The 19,312-nt window shown below is 38.2% G+C and overlaps 1 protein-coding gene across 1 annotated transcript in view; it reads left to right on the forward strand.

Moving 5' to 3' along the window:
- LOC120514797 (cadherin-22-like) overlaps positions 1-19,312 on the forward strand; it is a 1,212,176-nt gene that overhangs the window by 1,146,626 nt on the left and 46,238 nt on the right. The window contains exon 12 of the mRNA XM_039735358.1: positions 5,901-6,152. Within this exon, the coding sequence (XP_039591292.1) occupies positions 5,901-6,152 (252 nt within the window). The remainder of the gene's footprint in view (positions 1-5,900; positions 6,153-19,312) is intronic.

Below are 19,312 nucleotides of genomic sequence, written 5' to 3' on the forward strand. Positions count from 1 at the left end.
ATATCTGATGTAAGGTTCACAGTTTACATGTAAGTTTGATACTGATTTTTTTAATTAGAATTTTTACTGGTTTATATTTATTCTTGCTGCTGTAAGATAAGACACTATATTTCACCCGACCCGACATAGATTCACATGGGAGGCACGGGTAAAATAAAACAAATATTTATTTTTCTTCACCTTGGGCTACGCCTTCCTCGTACCCACAGACACAACACAGTCCCAAGCACAGCACAACAATAACACCAAGCACTTTGTCTTCCTCCACCACTCCTCCCTGGCAACTTTGTCCTCTTCCTCCCGATTCTGGCTCCTGAGTGGTGGTCGCTGGCTACCTTTATTGGGTACCTGGATACTCCAGGTGCTTGATTGCCGACATCTGGCTGCACTTCCGGGTGTGGTGAGACCAATGCCCAAAAAGGGCCAGCAGCTCCTGCTTCAGCACCCCCTGGCGGCGCCTGCGGAACCCAACAGGACTGCACCGAACTCCAACCCCCATGAAGCCCTGGAGGAGTTTGAGGCACCGCTGCAACCCAGGGAGGCTGCCATCTAGTGTCCAGGGGGAGATACTTACTTACTCCTGCATTTTTGGCAAAATATTGCTACCATATTTCCAGAAAATTAGCACAGTACATAAAGAGGAAATGCATCCACACAGGATCATGCTTTGAAATTGAGGACAGATTAAACAAATAAACTTTGTTATTTATTTTTTCATGAAATCGTGAGATTAAATTTGTTTCACTGCTATCACTACCAATCTCATAGGATGACGTAAAAAAATATATAATATTTGGGTGGAGTGATATTTAAACCAGAGACAAAACCCTAGCTGAAACATCTATCTATCTTGTAACAATTCAGGCCACCACGCTAACACGGGACGATCGTTACCGCTAACCGGTCCTACTTTCCAACAGATGATAAAAGGGATAGGCTAATATCACACCCTGTAGAGCCCCCCGTACACGCCTTATTTTAAAAAGTTTAGTCAACCTAATGACTGAGCATTTACAGTCTAAGACAAAAAAAAAAACTAGTGGTCAATATCCATAAGCACATGAGGAATATATTACATCAAAGAAAAGACAGGAGGAAAAAAATCCATAACAATCCCTTTCGTCTGCCCTCACAAACCCAAAATAACCCTTATATGTGCTGATGTAAAAAATATACCTTTATACAATAAGAATACTCCCCCAGTTCCCCTTCCAGAGTTCACATGTAAGTCCACAGTTCCAGCCCCTGTGGGCAGCAGGTGAAATGAAGAGTATAATTAAATGCTGACTCCCAGCAGCAAAAAATCTTCACGATAAAAGCTATACAGTCAGTCTGTGCCATGATAAATAACAGTAAGGTCTTCGAGAAGCTCACCCAAGTCTGTGGGAAATAGCGGAACGCTCAATTCACCAGTCAAAAAAGAATTACTGACTTCCACCTAACCGTCAGGACTCTAGAAGCTCCAGGACTTCATCTCCTGGACCAGGCAGATGCTGATCTGCTTCGTTCAATTTTCCCTCATCTTCTTCTTGGCTGATCTCTCTCCCTTTAAATGGTGCACCTTAGGCAAATTGCTCCCCAAAAACAAAAAAAAGGAAACCGGAAGTCCCACCTCTGGGGCACAGCTGTCAATCTCAGTCTGTAAATACAATCCCCATAAAACACAATCAACAGCAGAAAAACATATTACTTTTATTTATGTGGCAGCACTATTATCTATGTATCTATTGTGAGACTTGCCCGGACACCACCACTACACACAAAGCACTCAGCAATAATCACCCCAATAAATCTGTTTCTCAGTCCTTGGCCGCCTTTTCTCTCCTCCTGGGAGCCTCATCCTGCTCCCACTCCCGACTCTGGTTCCTCGATTGCTGGAAGGCGGCCCCTTTTATTCCTACCTGGATGTGCTCCAGGTGGCTGATGACGTCCATCCGGCAGCACTTCTTGGCATGGTGGAAGTGCTGCCCTTTGCATCGGAAGCACTCCGGGCGTCTCTGGCAGGTTCCTCCGCCATCTTGGCAAGTGTGGCGGAAGTAACTATTTTCGAGTCCTGTGAGGCTTGAGGCGTCCCCTGACGGTGGCGACGGGTCCCAACAGGCCAGAAGCTTTTTGTTCTTCTCCCGTGGTCCTCTCCTGCTCCAGGGTGGTTGCCCCACCGTGGCCCTGAAGCTATTCCAGCTGTATTCCGGTCCTTTTAGGCCTCCCGACCAGGTAATGACCCTGGCAATCTGCCACACTATCTATCTATCTATCTATCTATCTATCTATCTATCTATCTATCTATCTATCTATCTATCTATCTATCTATCCTTGAAGGGCAGACCACCCTACAAAGGTCTGTCTAATATAATATATAGAAGGTCCCAGTATATCATAATGCAGTTCTCTGTTTCTAATGGGATGGGGTCGTCCTATTTTATTACACATTGTCGGCCATTCTCCTTTCATCATATTTCTGCCCATATAACATCAACATCTAGAGCTTCTTCTATTAGTAGGGTTTGCCCTTACACTGGCATGGTCATTAGAGCTGCTGTTGCCAGTGAACTTCCCACCAGAGAGTGTAATGACCCTCTTCCTGCCATGATATTCTAAAACAGATGAAGATTCAGGTCCCAATAAGGCCTGACTTTACAATATTTACTATATATAAAAATATAATATATAGAGCCCTGTTTTATGTTCAAATAACTTTTGCCATAGTTTAGAGCAGGGGTGCCCAATACGTCGATCGTGATCGACCGGTAGATCGGAAAGGTAGTGCAGGTAGATCACGTTGCATTCACAAAATTTCTTTTTTTAAATGTTAGTCTATCATATATCCTCCTTATGGCATTTGCCACTTGATTGACATACAGGGTGGCCAGTCTGAGATCTCTTTTCTTCTAACACACTGGTCATCACACACACACGATCAAATGCATGAGCTACTGCAAAACTCCGGCTATCTAAGTGATCTAGTTAGCCTTCCAATTTACATCGACTAAAGAAGGGATTTAAAAAAAAAATTTTTGGTTATGGGCTGGATGTTGAATTGGAAGAGGATTTTTTTCTCTCACAATGTCACAATCGAAGTGCGTTTGTCTGATCTGTCAATCTATCATTGCTATTCCAAAGAAGGAAAATGTGGAAAGGCACTTTCGAACTGTTCATAAAACTACGAAACTGACTTCCTTCCGAAAAGCGATCTGAGAAAGAGAAAGGAGAGGGAACTAAAATCGCAGTTAATCGGACAGCTGTCATTTTTCACTCGGCTGAATTCAAAAGCAAAGGCACACACACCGAAGCATCATTCCGGGTGAGTCACTCGATCATTAAGCATAAGAAGCCTTTCCAAGATGGAGAGATGATAAAAGATGCCTTCGTTGAGGAAGATGGCTAGGGAGAAATTCCTGCTGAGATTTAAAGACCCCTGGCCGGAAAAAAAGGAGTTTCTCCTTGTCATTAAACACGCAGAATACAAGCAACTTAATAACAATCAATGGCCACTAGATTTGGCATTTTTTTTCCAATCTGACCAACATTTTTAATGAGCTTAGTTTACAGCTGCAAGTAAAAGAGAAAACCATGGTCAATATGATAAGCTGAGTTAATGCTTTCAAACAAAAAATGCAACATCTGTCCTCAAAGCTGCAGGGCTTTGATTTGGGGAACATCCAAAACCTCGCGTCAGTGCTGGAGACGCAATGGAAGGCATGTGCTCAACTTGACAGCATACGCTACACAGAGCAGATTAAAAATTGTCTGTCAGACTTTATCTAATGGAAAAAAAAGTAATGATTCGAGTGTTGCCCAATGTAGTGGAGTAAGAGTAGCATTTCTTTTTCACAAATGTACTCAAGTAAAAGTAAAAAGTATGGTGCAGTAAAACTACTCTTAGAAGTACAATTTTTTTAAAAAGTTACTCAAGTAAATGTAACGGAGTAAATGTAACTTGTTACTACCCACCTCTAATACTCAGTATATATATATATCTATACTAATAAAAGGCAAAGCCCTCACTGACTGACTGACTGACTGACTGACTGACTCATCACTAATTCTCCAACTTCCTGTGTAGGTAGAAGGCTGAAATTTGCCAGGCTCATTCCTTAATGCTTACTTACAAAAGTTAGGCAGGTTTCATTTCGAAATTCTACACGTAACGGTCACGCCTACCATGTAATTGAGTGCCTGCCCATGTAAGGCCGTCCGTCAGCATTACACAATTGAGAAGGCAGCAAAAGAATATGAAGCGAGTGACGCATACAAGCATATTCATAAGTGAAGCTACTGCGGAAACAAAGCATGGTGTAAACCTTAAGTTTAAATTAAGTTCATAGACACGCTGCTGCTGGCGTTTGTCATGCCTAAGACGAATACGATATTCGCGAGATACAAGTTTACTCAGAGAATGCAGGGTATAAATGAGACTTTTGATAACTTTGTAACGGAGTTAAAATTGCTGGTGAAGGACTTATGCAAACGAAGATGAGATGGTCAGGGATAGACTAGTTTTTGGCACAAACTCAGCGAAAGTGCGAGAGAAACTTTTAAGTGCCGGGTCTGAGCTAACATTAAATAAAGCCGTTGACATCTCAAGATCGCACGAGATAGCACAACCACAGCCGAGAACCTTCGATGCATGTACTCCGAGCGGCTCACATGAACTGACTGTGAACGCAGTACACACACAAAAAGCAAGACCTACAAAGAGCGCTGAACAAAAAACGCATTACACAATTGAGAAGGCAGCAAAAGAATATGAAGCATGTGACGAATACAAGCATATTCATAAGTGCAGGTACTGCGGAAACAAAGCACACAGTGGAAAAAGTCAATGTCCAGCTAAAGGAAGACAGCGTAAAAAATGTGGTAAATTGAACCACTTCGCTAAAGTTTGCAGGACTGGGAAAGGTAAACCCATGCATGTAGTGTGTGATGTCTCCGATAAAGAGGAAGATGTTTATTGATGCAGTAAGAAAGGAACAACCTTCTGAAGCTGAACAAGCCTTTGTAGACATATCAATGGGAAAGCAAGGTGTAAAGCTTAAGTTTAAATTAAGTTCATAGACACGCTGCCGCTAAATATTCGCAGGCAAATCCACAACTTAATACCGGGAATGCCTGTTAAACATCTTAGATTCACGAGTACCGATTTGGGTAGTGAACACTTCGATGAATGAAACCTGTTATCTTTACAACAGTTGACAAACGCGGAATATAAGTTGAACACAACACATCTTCCAAATACGAACCTGATTGAAAGAAATAGTGATAATCAAATCCTTGATGACAGCAACACTCATAACAGTCACAAAACAATTACATTGACAATCATGTTACGTTATTTTAAAAATGTTTCCTTTTCTTTTTCACAACTTCTTTAACACGCTACTTCTCCACTGTGAAGCGTGTATATATATATATATATATATATATATATATATATATATATATATATATATATATATATATATATATATATATATATATATATATATATATGTAGGTAGATCATTTTGACCTGGTCATTTTAAAAGTAGCTCGCAAGCCAAAAAAGTGTGGGCACCCCTGGTTTAGAGCAATGAATAATAGTAGTTTTGTGTTGATTACTTTGTTTACAATTTTTTGATAATCTAAATAATTGATAATAAAATTGCAATGTGTTAGTCTAATCTGAATATACAACAGAACTCTACTCCTTTTTTTTTAATAAATCTATTTTAAAATAATTTTCATTGTGCTTGTTGTCCAGATGGGCTCCGTTACCCAGAATTGGATTAAGTGAGTTTGAGAATTTTGTGTTAATTTCACTTTGTTTTAGTTTACAAAGAGCTAATCACAAAGGATCAAAATAAATGTTCTGAAAGATGAATCCTGGCATCAAATCACCTGAATTGTCTTATGTGTTTCAGATAACACTGCTGGTATTCGAACCCAACGAACAGGGTTTAATCGCCATGAACAGAATGTTTACTTGCTTCCTATCCTGGTGGTAGACAGTGGGCCTCCAGCACTCAGCAGCACTGGCACGTTGACCATACGTGTGTGTGGCTGTGACACCGAGGGCACCATCCAGTCTTGCAATGCTACTGCCTATGTGATGTCTGCAGCACTGAGCCCGGGGGCACTCATCGCATTGCTAGTCTGCATGCTCATCCTCATTGGTAAGGTTGATAATCATTCATTTTAATTGAGGGATTCAAGAATACTGGTTATTTTTTCAAAATAATGTTAATTTCTCTTCAATGTTGGCAGTATAGTTGATGCTATAGTACTGCAATTGCTAAAATATGATTGTTGGAATTTTATTTTTGTAATTTTATTGTATTTGATCTTTATTTTATTTCTAATTTAGAGATTGCAAATGTTTCTTCTTTTTTAATGATACAGTTCCATCACAACAGAGGGTTATTTACTGTATTAGATACATACTGTGCTTGACTCAAAATGATACATAAAAGAAAATGATTTAAAATAAGTAAAAGCAAAAAAGAATGCAGGAAGTGCAATAACTGCTTCCATTTTTCAAAACTAATATGTAATACAAACCACCTGTTTTTTAAGGTATCTTTTGTACAAGATTGCATGAACCAATTTAAAAAGGTTGTCTGTACGGTTGCTGTGCAAATCTCTATATCCACTGCATCACTCTCAAATACACTTTTACATCTGTCGGAGCTAGAATTCCAGTAATGACTGTGTGTTCCATTACAGATTTCATCAGATCTTTGACTGATGAGGTTACCCTTGCTGCTTATACATATATCACTTAATCTGTACCTACAATATGGTAATGGAATAGCCCGGAAAGGGGGAGCGGTATCATAAGATTGAAAAAAAAAGCCTGACTCTGACTAACACAGTGAGAAGGTTGGGATATAAATTCTCAATAGAAAAGAAAACAAAAATTCAAAATGCTTTTACTTTTCAGTCCTGTCTTTAGGCAGAAACATGATCACTATTAATCTTACTGTATAAGTAAGTAGAAATACTTTAAATATGGGTGAGTATTCTGGAATGATAGTCAATTAAAAGGTAAAGTAAATTAGAATACCAAATAAAATTCCGGTACACCATTAACGACAAGAGGTTAATAACTAAGCATGTGAACCATGGGCAGTATTTAGCTCAGACCTTCTAAGTCTCCAGAGTACATCATATTACCTGATAGTCTTTCTGTTTTTCTAAAGAACAACATCAATAACAATTTATTTCTTGTATAGCGAAAATCGCACAAGGAATGTTTCAATGAGCTTTAACAGGGCCAGTTTTTTAACAGCCTCCCTAAGAAGACAAGAAAAAAATTCCCAAAACAGTTAGGTATTTTTAAATATCTGCTAGTAGTTTAATGTTGCTTGAGGATATATTCAAAAAATTTTTTTTAATAGGAAGCTGTAATGACAGTGGTTTCCAGAGAGGTGAGTGCTGGGTGAGAAAAAGAGCCTGTGTTTTTGTGGTTTATTAAAATGGAACCAAGAAAGTCACATAAAATAAGGAACATTAATACATTTGCTTGTGAATTACTGACCAGAGAAGCAAAATGACTCATTGTGAAATACGTTTAACAGGTTTAAATTATAAAACATGCTGAAGAACATAGAACTATACTTTAACACTTACAATATAGAGTTTTTATCTAGGTATGAAGTATTTATTAATGTTAGAAATCCAATCAATCGCATGCCTCTTGTGACTGTTATGTTCAGACCATCTTCTTACTAGGCATGTAATATACGTTACCAGTTTTTCTGTCATCTTTGTAATCCTGAATAACACAAACTGGGCTGATTGAATGGGGTAGGGTGATGAGGTAAGCATGGTCAGGAAGGCATTTTCATAAAACAGTATTTTGTTTTACATTACAAAATAATAATGCTAAAAAAAATTTTAAGATTGATCAAGTGCCTAATTTATATACTGCTTTTATAATTTGCAAATAAAATCTTCATTGTATAAGTTTCAAATATCTCAGAGCTGCAGTTCACACAGTACATGTCCATACCTGATTTTTCACTAATTGTTTTGTGTATATCCATCCATTATGCAACCCGCTATATCCTAACTACAGGGTCACAGGGGTCTGCTGGAGCCAATCCCAACCAACACAGGGCGCAAGGCAGGAAGCAAACCCCAGGCAGGGCGCCAGCCCATCACAGGTTTTGTGTATACTGTATATTGATATTCCTTTATTCATTCATTTTCAATGGCTTTTCTGAAGCCAGGTCGTAGGGGCAACAGTCTTAGCAGTGAGGCCCAAACGTCCTTTTCCCCAGCTACACTTGCCAACTCCATATTGTGGGATCCATAAGGTGTTCTCAGGGCATCTCAGAGATATAATCCTCCCATTGAACTCTGGGTCTTCCCAAGGGTCTCCTACCAGCTGGCCGTGCCCCTAAAAATCTCCACAGGGAGGCATCCAGGAGGTATCCATATCAGATGCCCAAACCACCTCAATTGGCTCGTCTTGATTGTCACATCGTTTGAAAAATTTAGTTAATTCCTGGAATGTCATCAAGGTGCTAGTCACAGGTATAATGTTTAGTAAATGCCTCCTAAGTTTGTAAGCCACCTTTTTACTTGTAACTTGAAGGACAAAGCTTTGAAACTGTTGTGGTATTTACAGAAGCACACAGAATGAGCGAAATAGAAGAACTGCCTTCAATTCTGCCATCACAAAACTAAATGAAAGTATATATTTGTGTCAAACAGAAACAGTGAAAAATTTACAGTTGTATTGTTTTTAATGCCTATATTGTTTTTTTAAAATAACTCTTTACATGTCTTTCACCCTTTTTCCTACAATAATATTAACTTTTTTGTCCATTGTTCTAAGGATGTATTATACCATCGAAGTATTATATTATTCCAATAATAATAATATGGCAAATCTATTATGTGCTATCATCTACTATTGAATTCTGCTCTGTACTTGTAATATTTTTATTTTACTATTATATTGTATTGGGGATTACTTGTGTTCTGTTCTGTGCATTGTATTGTATTAACCCCCTACTTTTGACACCCACTGCAGCCCAACCTACCTGGAAAGGGGTCACTCTTTGAACTGCCTTTCCCAAGGTTTCTTCCATTTTTTCCCTACTAGGGTTTTTCCTTCTCCTCTTAGAAAGTCCAGGCTGGGGGCTGTCAAGAGGCAGGGCCTGTTAAAGTCCATTGCGGCACTATACAAAAAATTAGTTGTATTGTATTGTATTGTATTATGAACCTTGTATTGCAATACATGATTAAGTGTGCCTACTAAGGATCTATATTAGGGGATGAGTCATCTTTGAATACAAGTATTATGTGATTTCTTACTACAGACTGTGAGGGGGACCCTGTGAGGTACAGGGTGGTAGATAGATAGATAGATAGATAGATAGATAGATAGATAGATAGATAGATAGATAGATAGATAGTTTTCATATTATCTATCTATCTATCTATCTATCTAGTAGTTTCTAAATCCTAGGTCAGCTATGTTCAGAAAAGGATCATTCCACAAAGAAGGAAAATATCAAATATCTAAGTAAAAACAATTAAAATTAATTAAGAAGCGATGTAATAAAGCAAAATGAACAGATTCTCATTGGGGTTAATTATTTAAATTTTTAATAAACTCATGAAATGATTATGTGCGTCCACCATATGCCTTGTATCCATACTAATGCAATGGCAAAAACAAAGCTTGCAATGGCAAATGTTTACTAATTTATTAGAGTATGTGAGCAGACTGGCAGAAAAGCCCTCCACTTTGTTTGGTGCTGGTTGCTGCTTAACAACAGATGGTTGTTCAAACATATTGAAAAAGGGCCCTCTTCTTAAAATCATTAGCGAAAAAGAAGGCTGAATTGATACAAATGCTCTCAAGCACAGTAAATCTTCTGTTTACAACACATTCTGAATGCAAAGAAGTAGTTGAACAATGGAAAGTGCCTCATGTTTGATGTTTCTTTCCCTCTTCTTAATTGGTAGTACAGAAAAGGTGGCTGATTTAAAATTTAAGCAAACTTGCAATGGTTCAAGTAATAAACTGTCTGGAACTTTCTGTTGTTGGTTAACTGTCAAGAAGAAACAGAACATGAATTTCTGTTATCAGTTTGAATGAAGTTTTATTATTTTTAAAAGCTGTTAACAACAGGGCTGGAGAACACATGGATAAAAATAAATTTTAATTTCACGGAGTTTTCACACAATGCTTCGTAGTCAATAGAAGAGAGAAGACAAACAGATGAAATATTCAAAGTGGTTTAGATCAGTGGTCTCAAACTCTGGTTCTGGAGGGCCGCAGTGGCTGCAGGTTTTCATTCTAACCCTTTTCTTAATTAGTGACCTGTTTTTGCTGCTAATTAATGTCTTTTGTTCAGGGGAACAAATCTTAATAAAGTAAGCCAATTAAAATGAAAGGAAAAAGAGTTAATTAGCAGCAAAAACTGGTAACCAATTAAGAAAAGGGTTAGAATGAAAACCTGCAGCCACTGCGGCCCTCCAGAACAGCTCTGTGTCTTTTTCTAAACTTTGTCTGTTTTTTAACACACAATTATAATTAAAATGAGGTAACTATATCATAAAAAGGCAACTTTTACTGGATAATTGTGCAAACATACAAGCTGGCTTTGATTTAAATCAAATGTTTGGAAAATAATACACATATCTGCTGTGGATATGTCACCTTAGTACTGCAATAGTAGACTCTTGGCACCTTTTTGTGTATTTATTGCATTCATACTCTTTTATTATTTCTTATCCTTCATTTTGTCTGATGGAATATATCAATATGTTTGCATAGAACAACTTTACATACATAAACCTAATTTGTGTTGCTGTCGTAGGCTGTTTTACAACCATCTGTACCCTTGCAAGATGCAATGTATTTACTGAATTCACACTTTTACATTACTTCTTTGCATTTTTAATGCCTGTATTGCCGTTGCGTTGTCTTCTAATTGCCCTTTATGTAAGAAAGGAAAATGAGTGCCCGGAGAAAAAAATCCATCCAGACATGGAGCAAACATGCAAATGCACACTCAGTACCCAGACTAAGATTGAAACCATAGCTCTGGAACTGTGTGGCAGCAGTACTAACTTCTGAACCACAGTCTTTCATGACCTTTCTATTAATATTAAGTAGTTTTATGTCATATACGAGGGACGTTCAGAAAGTTTCCACACTTTCTTTTTAACTATTTATTAAGGATTTCAAAAACAAATTAACATCACTTTTCTACATACTCACCTTCCTTTGCGATGCAATTTTACCAGCGTCGTACCAACTTTTTAATGCCCAATTACTACTCCTCCTGCCTTCACCATTTCCAACGAAAATTTAAAAGTGCGGAAACGTTTTGAACGTCCCTCGTAAAAACAAAAACTATAGATATTCTATATAGTATATTTATATTAGAATACAAGTAACAAGAACAAGTCCAAGTAACATTTTCAAAATGCTTCTCAGAAACTTAATTATCCTCCTTTGCCAGGTGGAAAAGAACCACAAAAAAAAGTCTTCTAAAAGGAAAAAAAGCTTTAAAAAATCATGGACGACTCCATAGGGGCAAACAAGAAAACAAGGTTTTTGTCCTTTAATTAACTCTCACACCTCAGTAACTCAAAACACTCGGCACTTTTTCCACTTCCACTCGTAAAGATGACGTCATTACATCTCAGTCTCCAGTCCCACTACATCATATTAGGTGTTATATGTTAGTTTGTGAATTCTTTTCAGTGAGTCGGACACTCAACTGCCTGACTTATTTGTGACAGATCACTCCTTCCTTTCAAACTGATGCCCTACCCTACATGACTAAGGCAAAGCCTCATTTTAATAGGAAAGTATGTGTGAGAAATGCATCTTCACACATCACACATGGACATGGTAAAGTGATTAACAGCTAGAACAACTTACAATAGATAAAACACAAATTGGTTGCTAATTAGTCCCAATTTTCACATCCTTCATAGACAACGGAAATGTTGTTAAAAAATTAGAGATCAATTTATTTTTATTACACTGAGAGTGCAGTATTTGGCACTGCTGCCTCCCTGAGCCTGCATTCTAGCTTGAATCCTGTCCTTGGCCAACATCTATGCAGAGTTTGCATTTCTCCCCATAAATTCCCAAAGCTGTGCTGGTTAGGTTAACTGGTAACTGACCCTTTGGGCATGAGTGGGCCCTGCAAATGACCAGTGCTTGATCTTCCTTGAACGTGTTTTTGGAATACACCACAGTCTCCTATATCCCTGAACTGAGATGGCGAGCCTGAAAATGTTCTATTATGGTATGTACAGTATATCATACCATTAAAGGATCAGTAAGACTGGGTGACCGTACTACCTGTATGCCTTATATGTTTTTGTTTCATGCTATTTTCTTAATACCCCAAAATTGTGTATATCTTTAAAAGTCAGTGAACTGACCTTTTAAAATTATCACTGCCATATCTGTGATGGAGCTGGAAAGTTGGAGTACAGCTTTTTTGCAGGCATTGACTTTAAGAATTGTTAATCGTACGTCTGCCAAACTGTCCTGGCCCTGCATCAAATGAAAGGTCAACCAGTTGACTTTAATTTCTTAGTTTCTTATTTTCATGTCTCTTTATATTTTATCAATTTTTAGCATTTGTGAGCGTCTGTTATTTTCAGAGATTTTGCACTCTAATTGTCTTGCCACTCGATGGATGACTACACAGTAGTCAATATTTAACTTCTTTTTTTACTTGACATTTTTTTTAAAATGTATTTATTTATTTTTGTGGCCAAAAGGACAGACTCCTCCTGACAGGTGTGAAATCTGGAAATGTCAATGGGCCTAAGTGATGCTTGGTTTACTTCTGAGATGGTGATGACATTTTAATGATACTGTCCTAAATTCTGAATCTGAATTGTCAATATTACTTTCTACCCAGCTCTTTGTACTCCATTATAGTGGCAGTAATTCTGGTAGTCTTTGTAATGCCACTGCCCTGTTTTTGCAAATAAAAGTATAGAACTCTCAGGTATGCTGATACTGTGCATACTATAACAGAAGAATGCCCCTTTGTCACATCTCCTTGCACCCAGAATTATGGCAAGGATACCAAATGTGCACATTTATTAAAAATGAAGTAACAAGGGACAGAATCTCAAGAGAGAACACATACTCAAAGTAATCCAAAGTAATATAAAAGCCTGCTGACCCAACTATATAGATCTTGAACCCCTGTTTATCACTCCTGTTTCCACCTCCAAAGTCTCACCAGGAACTCCCTTAAAAAGCTGTGTCTCTAAGGCAACCTCCGTGCTGCCCAATCCTTTAAAGGGATAACACAATCCCATCCATTCCTACATAGGACTGTGCGCTGTGCAGAGGCAAGGAAGTCTTGCTGTCCTCCCCGTCAGTCTGTAGTGTTTACAGGCATTTTACACATATGATTTTATTCATGGTTTTTATGCTAAGGGTATAATTTTTATGGTTTAAATTTTATTTTGACTTGAACTGACAAGGATTATTTCAATAAATGTCTTGTTTTCATCATTTATGCAACACTCCCAGTAGAGTCACATAACTGATTCAGCTGCGCTATCAATGTCACGGGATATGATTCTATAAATATGTCGACATTCATATCTCAAGTGTTATGTTTCTGAAATCTCACTTGCTCCTCGATTTTGGTTTTGATGTTTCAAACTCTTTGTCCCCTAAGTTCTGATCTCTGCCTGTATTATGACTATATTTCTGGTGTGTGTTTTACACCTCCTAGTTCACTTTTGTCCTCAAAATAATATTAAAACTGTTGTCTTATCAACACAGCCATCATTGCACCTTCTTTCTCTTCTAATAGAGGTCTAAGCCTCCCAGTACTTGGTGGTTCACAAACATTTTAGTATCTTTACAGATTCTCAGTCTCTGGCCTGCCTGCCATTCTTCCTCTCCGTGTATTGGTCCTAAGTGCCTCTCCAATGGCCAGGTGGTTCCCAGCATTTGTCCATTACAATGTGTAGCAGAGCAAGGAGACATAAAGCATAACAAGCTTTCATACTGCCACCAAGAGGATTTCTGCAACATTACCTGGTGTTCCCCATTATTCTTCCACCATATAACTGCTGCCAGCATGACGCTCCCTTGTAGGTCTGGACTGTTTCCATAACTAAGAATTAGGTTTAAAAGATTACCATATATACTCGCGTATAAGTCTGGTCTTGAAACCTGAAAAATCGATCATAAAATTAGACCCTGACTTGTACGCCTGTTCAAAAATGCGACACTTAGATTTTTTTTACATCATCTTGGATCCTCCAATCTCACACCAGTTTCTCAGACACATCGAATTTTGTTGCAGCCACTTCAATCACTTTTAATCTAAAACCAGCTTCATATTTTCTTCTGATCAAACGCTCCATCATAGATAAGGGATGCTCTTACGATAAAGGTCTATGAGGGTGTGAGATACAAAAAACACAAATCAGCGCAAACGTCGCTTTGGATATAGTTCCGGTAATACCGTGTGGTCACATAGGCACAATACATAGAAAAAGAAGGTAGTGTAGTGTGCTCTGTGGATACTCTCTCAGGTGGGAGTTAGCATATCATAATCTCTTAGACCAATATTATGAGTTTTCCACATTCGACTTGTACAACCAACATTATAAAATACCGGAAATTATACGGTAAAATCAAGCACTGCCTTATCCATGGGAGAACTTAAATGCGAGTATATACGGTATTTGGTCAATTGGGTTAAGCAGAGTAGTAGCAACAGCGGCCTCTGCTGCTGAAAATATGACAGAGAGGTGGAGAGTCATGTTTAGGCAAACAGATTATTATATATCATGATCAAGTTTTTAGTTTTGATTTTTTATAATTCATCATTTGCCTCCAATACTATTTTTTTTAATTGGGTAAGGTGTTTTAGAGGTCCAGGAATCTCATGGTTGCATTTGGTTTTGCACCTGACACATTTTGAACAGTGGTAAAATTCATGTTTTCCAATTACATTATTTTCTTTTTCTTATGGACATCACCAATTTGAGAATTATGTATTGACAGTCTTTATGCTATTGTCAAGCAAGGTCATCCAGAAGTGTTTGGCACATGACATCACTAGGTCAAAGGTATAAAGGTCAAGCTGTGCACTTCCTGGATGTCAAAAACTGGATTCTCCTAAAAGACACTTAGTCTTTGTTTTTTTACTGAATTCCTGGTTATGAAAAATGCTTTTTGAATAAGACTTACAAGTTTTGTTTTGGCACTGTTTATGTAATTCTTTTTATTTTTTGTTATTGGACATATGCCATTGGTATCAATTCTTGTTACACATCCTAAACACTGTTTACTTAAGCTTTGTCTTTGCTTAATATTTTTGTCGTTGTGACATTTCCAGGTTCCAGTTATGCTCAAAAGCTGCTGCTAGCTTATGTAGTCAGTACAATTATAGTTGTAGAGACCTGGGCCATTTTTCATTTATTTGGTACTGTGTCCGTGCCCTGGTTTGTTCCCTCCTTCCTTTCATGTAATTTCTTGGCTTCTTGCACTGGTGTCTAGGTTCAGGGTCAACACACAAGCTCTCTATGATCTACACCACTTATTCTGTTTCATTGTCATGGGGAGACAAACCAACCTGTGTCAGGAACATTTTATAAATAGCACTCTGGGAATATCCCTGCAGTACTGAGGCCTTAAGCTAGATGATCTTTATAATAAAAATTTTATGAGAGTAGACTCCATTTGCCACCTAGCAATACTGAAATATTTTTTTTTTATATATAGAGGCAGTTATTAACTTGAGAATTAATGGTGTAAATGGAGATTAGTAAAACTGACTGTGAAAAGAACTGTGTTATGGACACTCAGAGTGCCCCAGGATCATAGCTGTTAAAATGTCACCTTTAATTAATTTTTTGTGTGTGTTCTACAAAAATAAAAACTAATTTTGATTATTTTATGGGAGTTTTCAGACATAAGGACAAAGACAGAGGCTTCCCTAAAATGTTTATAATTATTTACTGCCATTTTTGCCACCATTTTAGAATTGCCACAGCAATCTTTCCCCTGGTGCACCAGCAGTGTGTGACTGGTGACATCATCAGTACATCTGCATAAAGGTCACTGCATGCATTCTCAGATTATTTGAGACAGATTTAAATAGCAATTTTGCGCTTCTTATTTTTTTGTTTTTCATTTGCATTAGTAAGTTAGCACGCAAACATATATATCTATACAAAAAAACTCTTACTAACTCAAATCATTTTATCAACATGTTCAAAATCTCATTGACGATATTTTACTGTTTTAAAGCCTGTAATGTGCACTCCAATTATGGTGAATTTACTAACCTGTGATAAAGAATAGAGAGAGCACACGCATTGACCTGGCGTCAGCTTCACACAGGAGAATTTATTCTTCCTGTTTGCTGTACTCTGCTCTATGCTGCTCGCGCAAGGAGCGCCCATCTAACGATTTCTGCGATTTCGCACAACCCAGGAAAAATTAATTGTGACATAATGGGCTTGGATTGACAATATTATGAATAAAATGTGCTTTATTTGGAAGCACCCCGCCCCCCTTCCCTTTCGACAGGTTGTATGTGAGACTTCAAGACAGCAGCAGCAGCAAGCAGGCACACCGAGTGCCCTCGCGCTCACTTCCCACATAGGCCTATATGGGTGTGATTGAATTTAGAAAACACATTGATGCAAATTATAAGTCTATATCATAATGTCTGGTGCTTTTGTGTTTGTTTTTATTTTGTTTTATTTTGCGAGTTGGTTATTAGATGCCGCGCCAGCCAGCCAGAGAATCCCCCGTTGCCCCTCTCCTCCCTGTGCTGCAAGCAGCAGGCACCTCGCAAATGGAGGGCGCTCTTACTCCCCGCAAATGGGCAATAGAAAACTGATCGGTGCCCATGCAATCCCAAAAATGCGCTGGCATGATGTCCAGGCAGCATGGGCGCATGAAAAAAAAATAAATAAATAAAAAATTTTGCCAATACTCAAGATGCTGTCCCCACCATGATACCGCCCTGGGCAATGGCCCATGTCACCCATATCAAAATATATGTTTATAGTGGGTTGCCAAGCTCATCCAGTGCAAATTCTGTGCCAAGTGATATGCCATGCTCTGCATCATTTTTAGTGGTAGTCTGTGATCTGAGATGTAGCCAATAAATAGTGCCTTTGAAGCATCACAGAGAAATTTTGTTTCTATGATTAACATTCATTATGACGCCACCACCCCTCTCACATCCTGTGAAACAATCAAAGTGAGATAAATATCAATCAAAGACAAGTATGAAAAAGATGGAGACAGACAAGCTTGTGATTTGATGGGACTTTGGTGCTATCCTGAAATGTCGAAATGAACGTAACAGATTTCAGGTTGATCTGAGTCAATAGGATGGAGGTGTATATTGTGCTGTGGCAGTGTTATGTGGAAAATGCAGTTTCAGTATGGGTGGATGGCTGTTTGGTGCCTCTCCACATGCTCACCATTACCGCATACATTGCATCCAAATCTGTAACTAAGGAACAAAGAAGATTTCACATCAAGTTTAACATGCCTCAGCAAGAAAAAAAAACTTCTGGTAATGGTATTTTTAAAGTGGTTTGTTTTATTTCCATCTACAGGTAGTGTGAAGGACATGTTTGTTAGACTATTGAGAATTGTGAGAAAACATCAAAATAATGAGAAGGGTTGTAGAGCCTTCAGCATTCAACACAAAGTCAATCAATGAGACACAAGGAATGCCTCAATGGGCTTTAACCCCCCCCCCAGCATTGACTCCCTAAGAAGGCAAGAAAATAATCCTTTTACAGAAAAAATTTGGGAAATGGGTGTCAAAATTAAATATAATATACAAAACAGAACACAAACAATCCTTTTCACAGGTCAAATTTATCATTGCCACCACAGAAATACAATACAATAGTGCAAACTACTAGGCAAAATGCAAGAATAGATTATTCCGCTTACTAAATACAGATCTTTGACATATGAAGATACATCAAAAAACAAAGTGGAAGCTAAATAACATAAATGGAAAACAAGAATATCTGCATTAAGAGCTTATTCTAAAATATTATTGATTAGACCCTGCCAGGTTTTGAAAAAATTCTCTACAGATCCTCTAACTAAATACAGTAATCCCTCCTCGATCGCGGGGGTTGCGTTCCAGAACCCCCGGCTATAGATGAAAATCCGCGAAGTAAAAACCATATGTTTGTATGATTATTTTTATATATTTTAAGCCCTTATAAACTCTTCCACACTATTAACATTATTAGAGCCCTCTAGACATGAAATAACACCCTTTAGTTAAAAGTTTAAACTGTGCTCCATGACAAGACAGAGATGACAGTTCTTTCTCACAATTAAAAGAATGCAAATATATCTTCTCTTCAAAGGAGTGCTGTCAGGAGCAGAGAATGTCAGAGAGAGAGAGAGCGTGACAGAAAAGCAAACAATCAAAAAATCAATACGCGCTGTTGGGCTTTTAAGTATGTGCTCCGCGATAAAGCAGCCACAATAGAAGGGAGCAATGTGAAGGTAGTCTTTCAGCATTTTTAGAGTAGCGTCCATATCTTCTAGACAAACAGCCTCTGTGCAAACAGCCCCTCTGCTCACACCTTCTCCGTCAGGAGCAGTGAACGTCAGAGAGAGTGAGAGAGACCGAGAAAAGCAAACAATCAAGCACCGCTCGGGAAGCACATCGCATATCATTGAGGAGTTTTATTTAATACGTAATACATGCTCTGATTGGGTAGCTTCTAAGCCATCCGCCAAAAGCGTTGTATGAAATCAACTGGGCAAACAAACTGAGGAAGCATGTACCATAACTAAAAGACCCATTGTCCACAGAAATCCACAAACAAGTGAAAAATCTGTGATATATATTTAGATATGCTTACATTTAAAATCCGCGATAGAGTGAAGCCGCGAAAGTCGAAGCGTGATATAGCGAGGGATCACTGTATTTGATTTTTTCCAATTTCAAATAGTATAAAGCATCAGTCTCCTACTAACTTAAAAGAGGAGAGTTAGGATTCTTCCAGTTTAGCAAAATAAGTCTGCGTGCCAAAAGTGTAGTGAATGCAATCACAATTTGTTTGTCCTTCTCCACTTTAAACCCATCTGGAAGAACACCAAACACAGTTGTTAATGGGTTAGGAGGGATTGTGACACCAAGGCTGTCTGAAAGGCACTTAAAAATTTTGGTCCAAAATGATATTAATTTGGTGCAGGCACAAAACATGTGACCCAGTGAGGCTGGGACTTGATTGTAGCGTTCGCAGGTTGGATCTTGCCCTGGAAACATTTTGGACAGTTTTAGGCGAGACAGATGTGCTCGATATA

The sequence above is a fragment of the Polypterus senegalus genome, chromosome 14 (genome assembly GCF_016835505.1).
Source record: "Polypterus senegalus isolate Bchr_013 chromosome 14, ASM1683550v1, whole genome shotgun sequence".
Lineage (NCBI taxonomy): Eukaryota > Metazoa > Chordata > Cladistia > Polypteriformes > Polypteridae > Polypterus > Polypterus senegalus.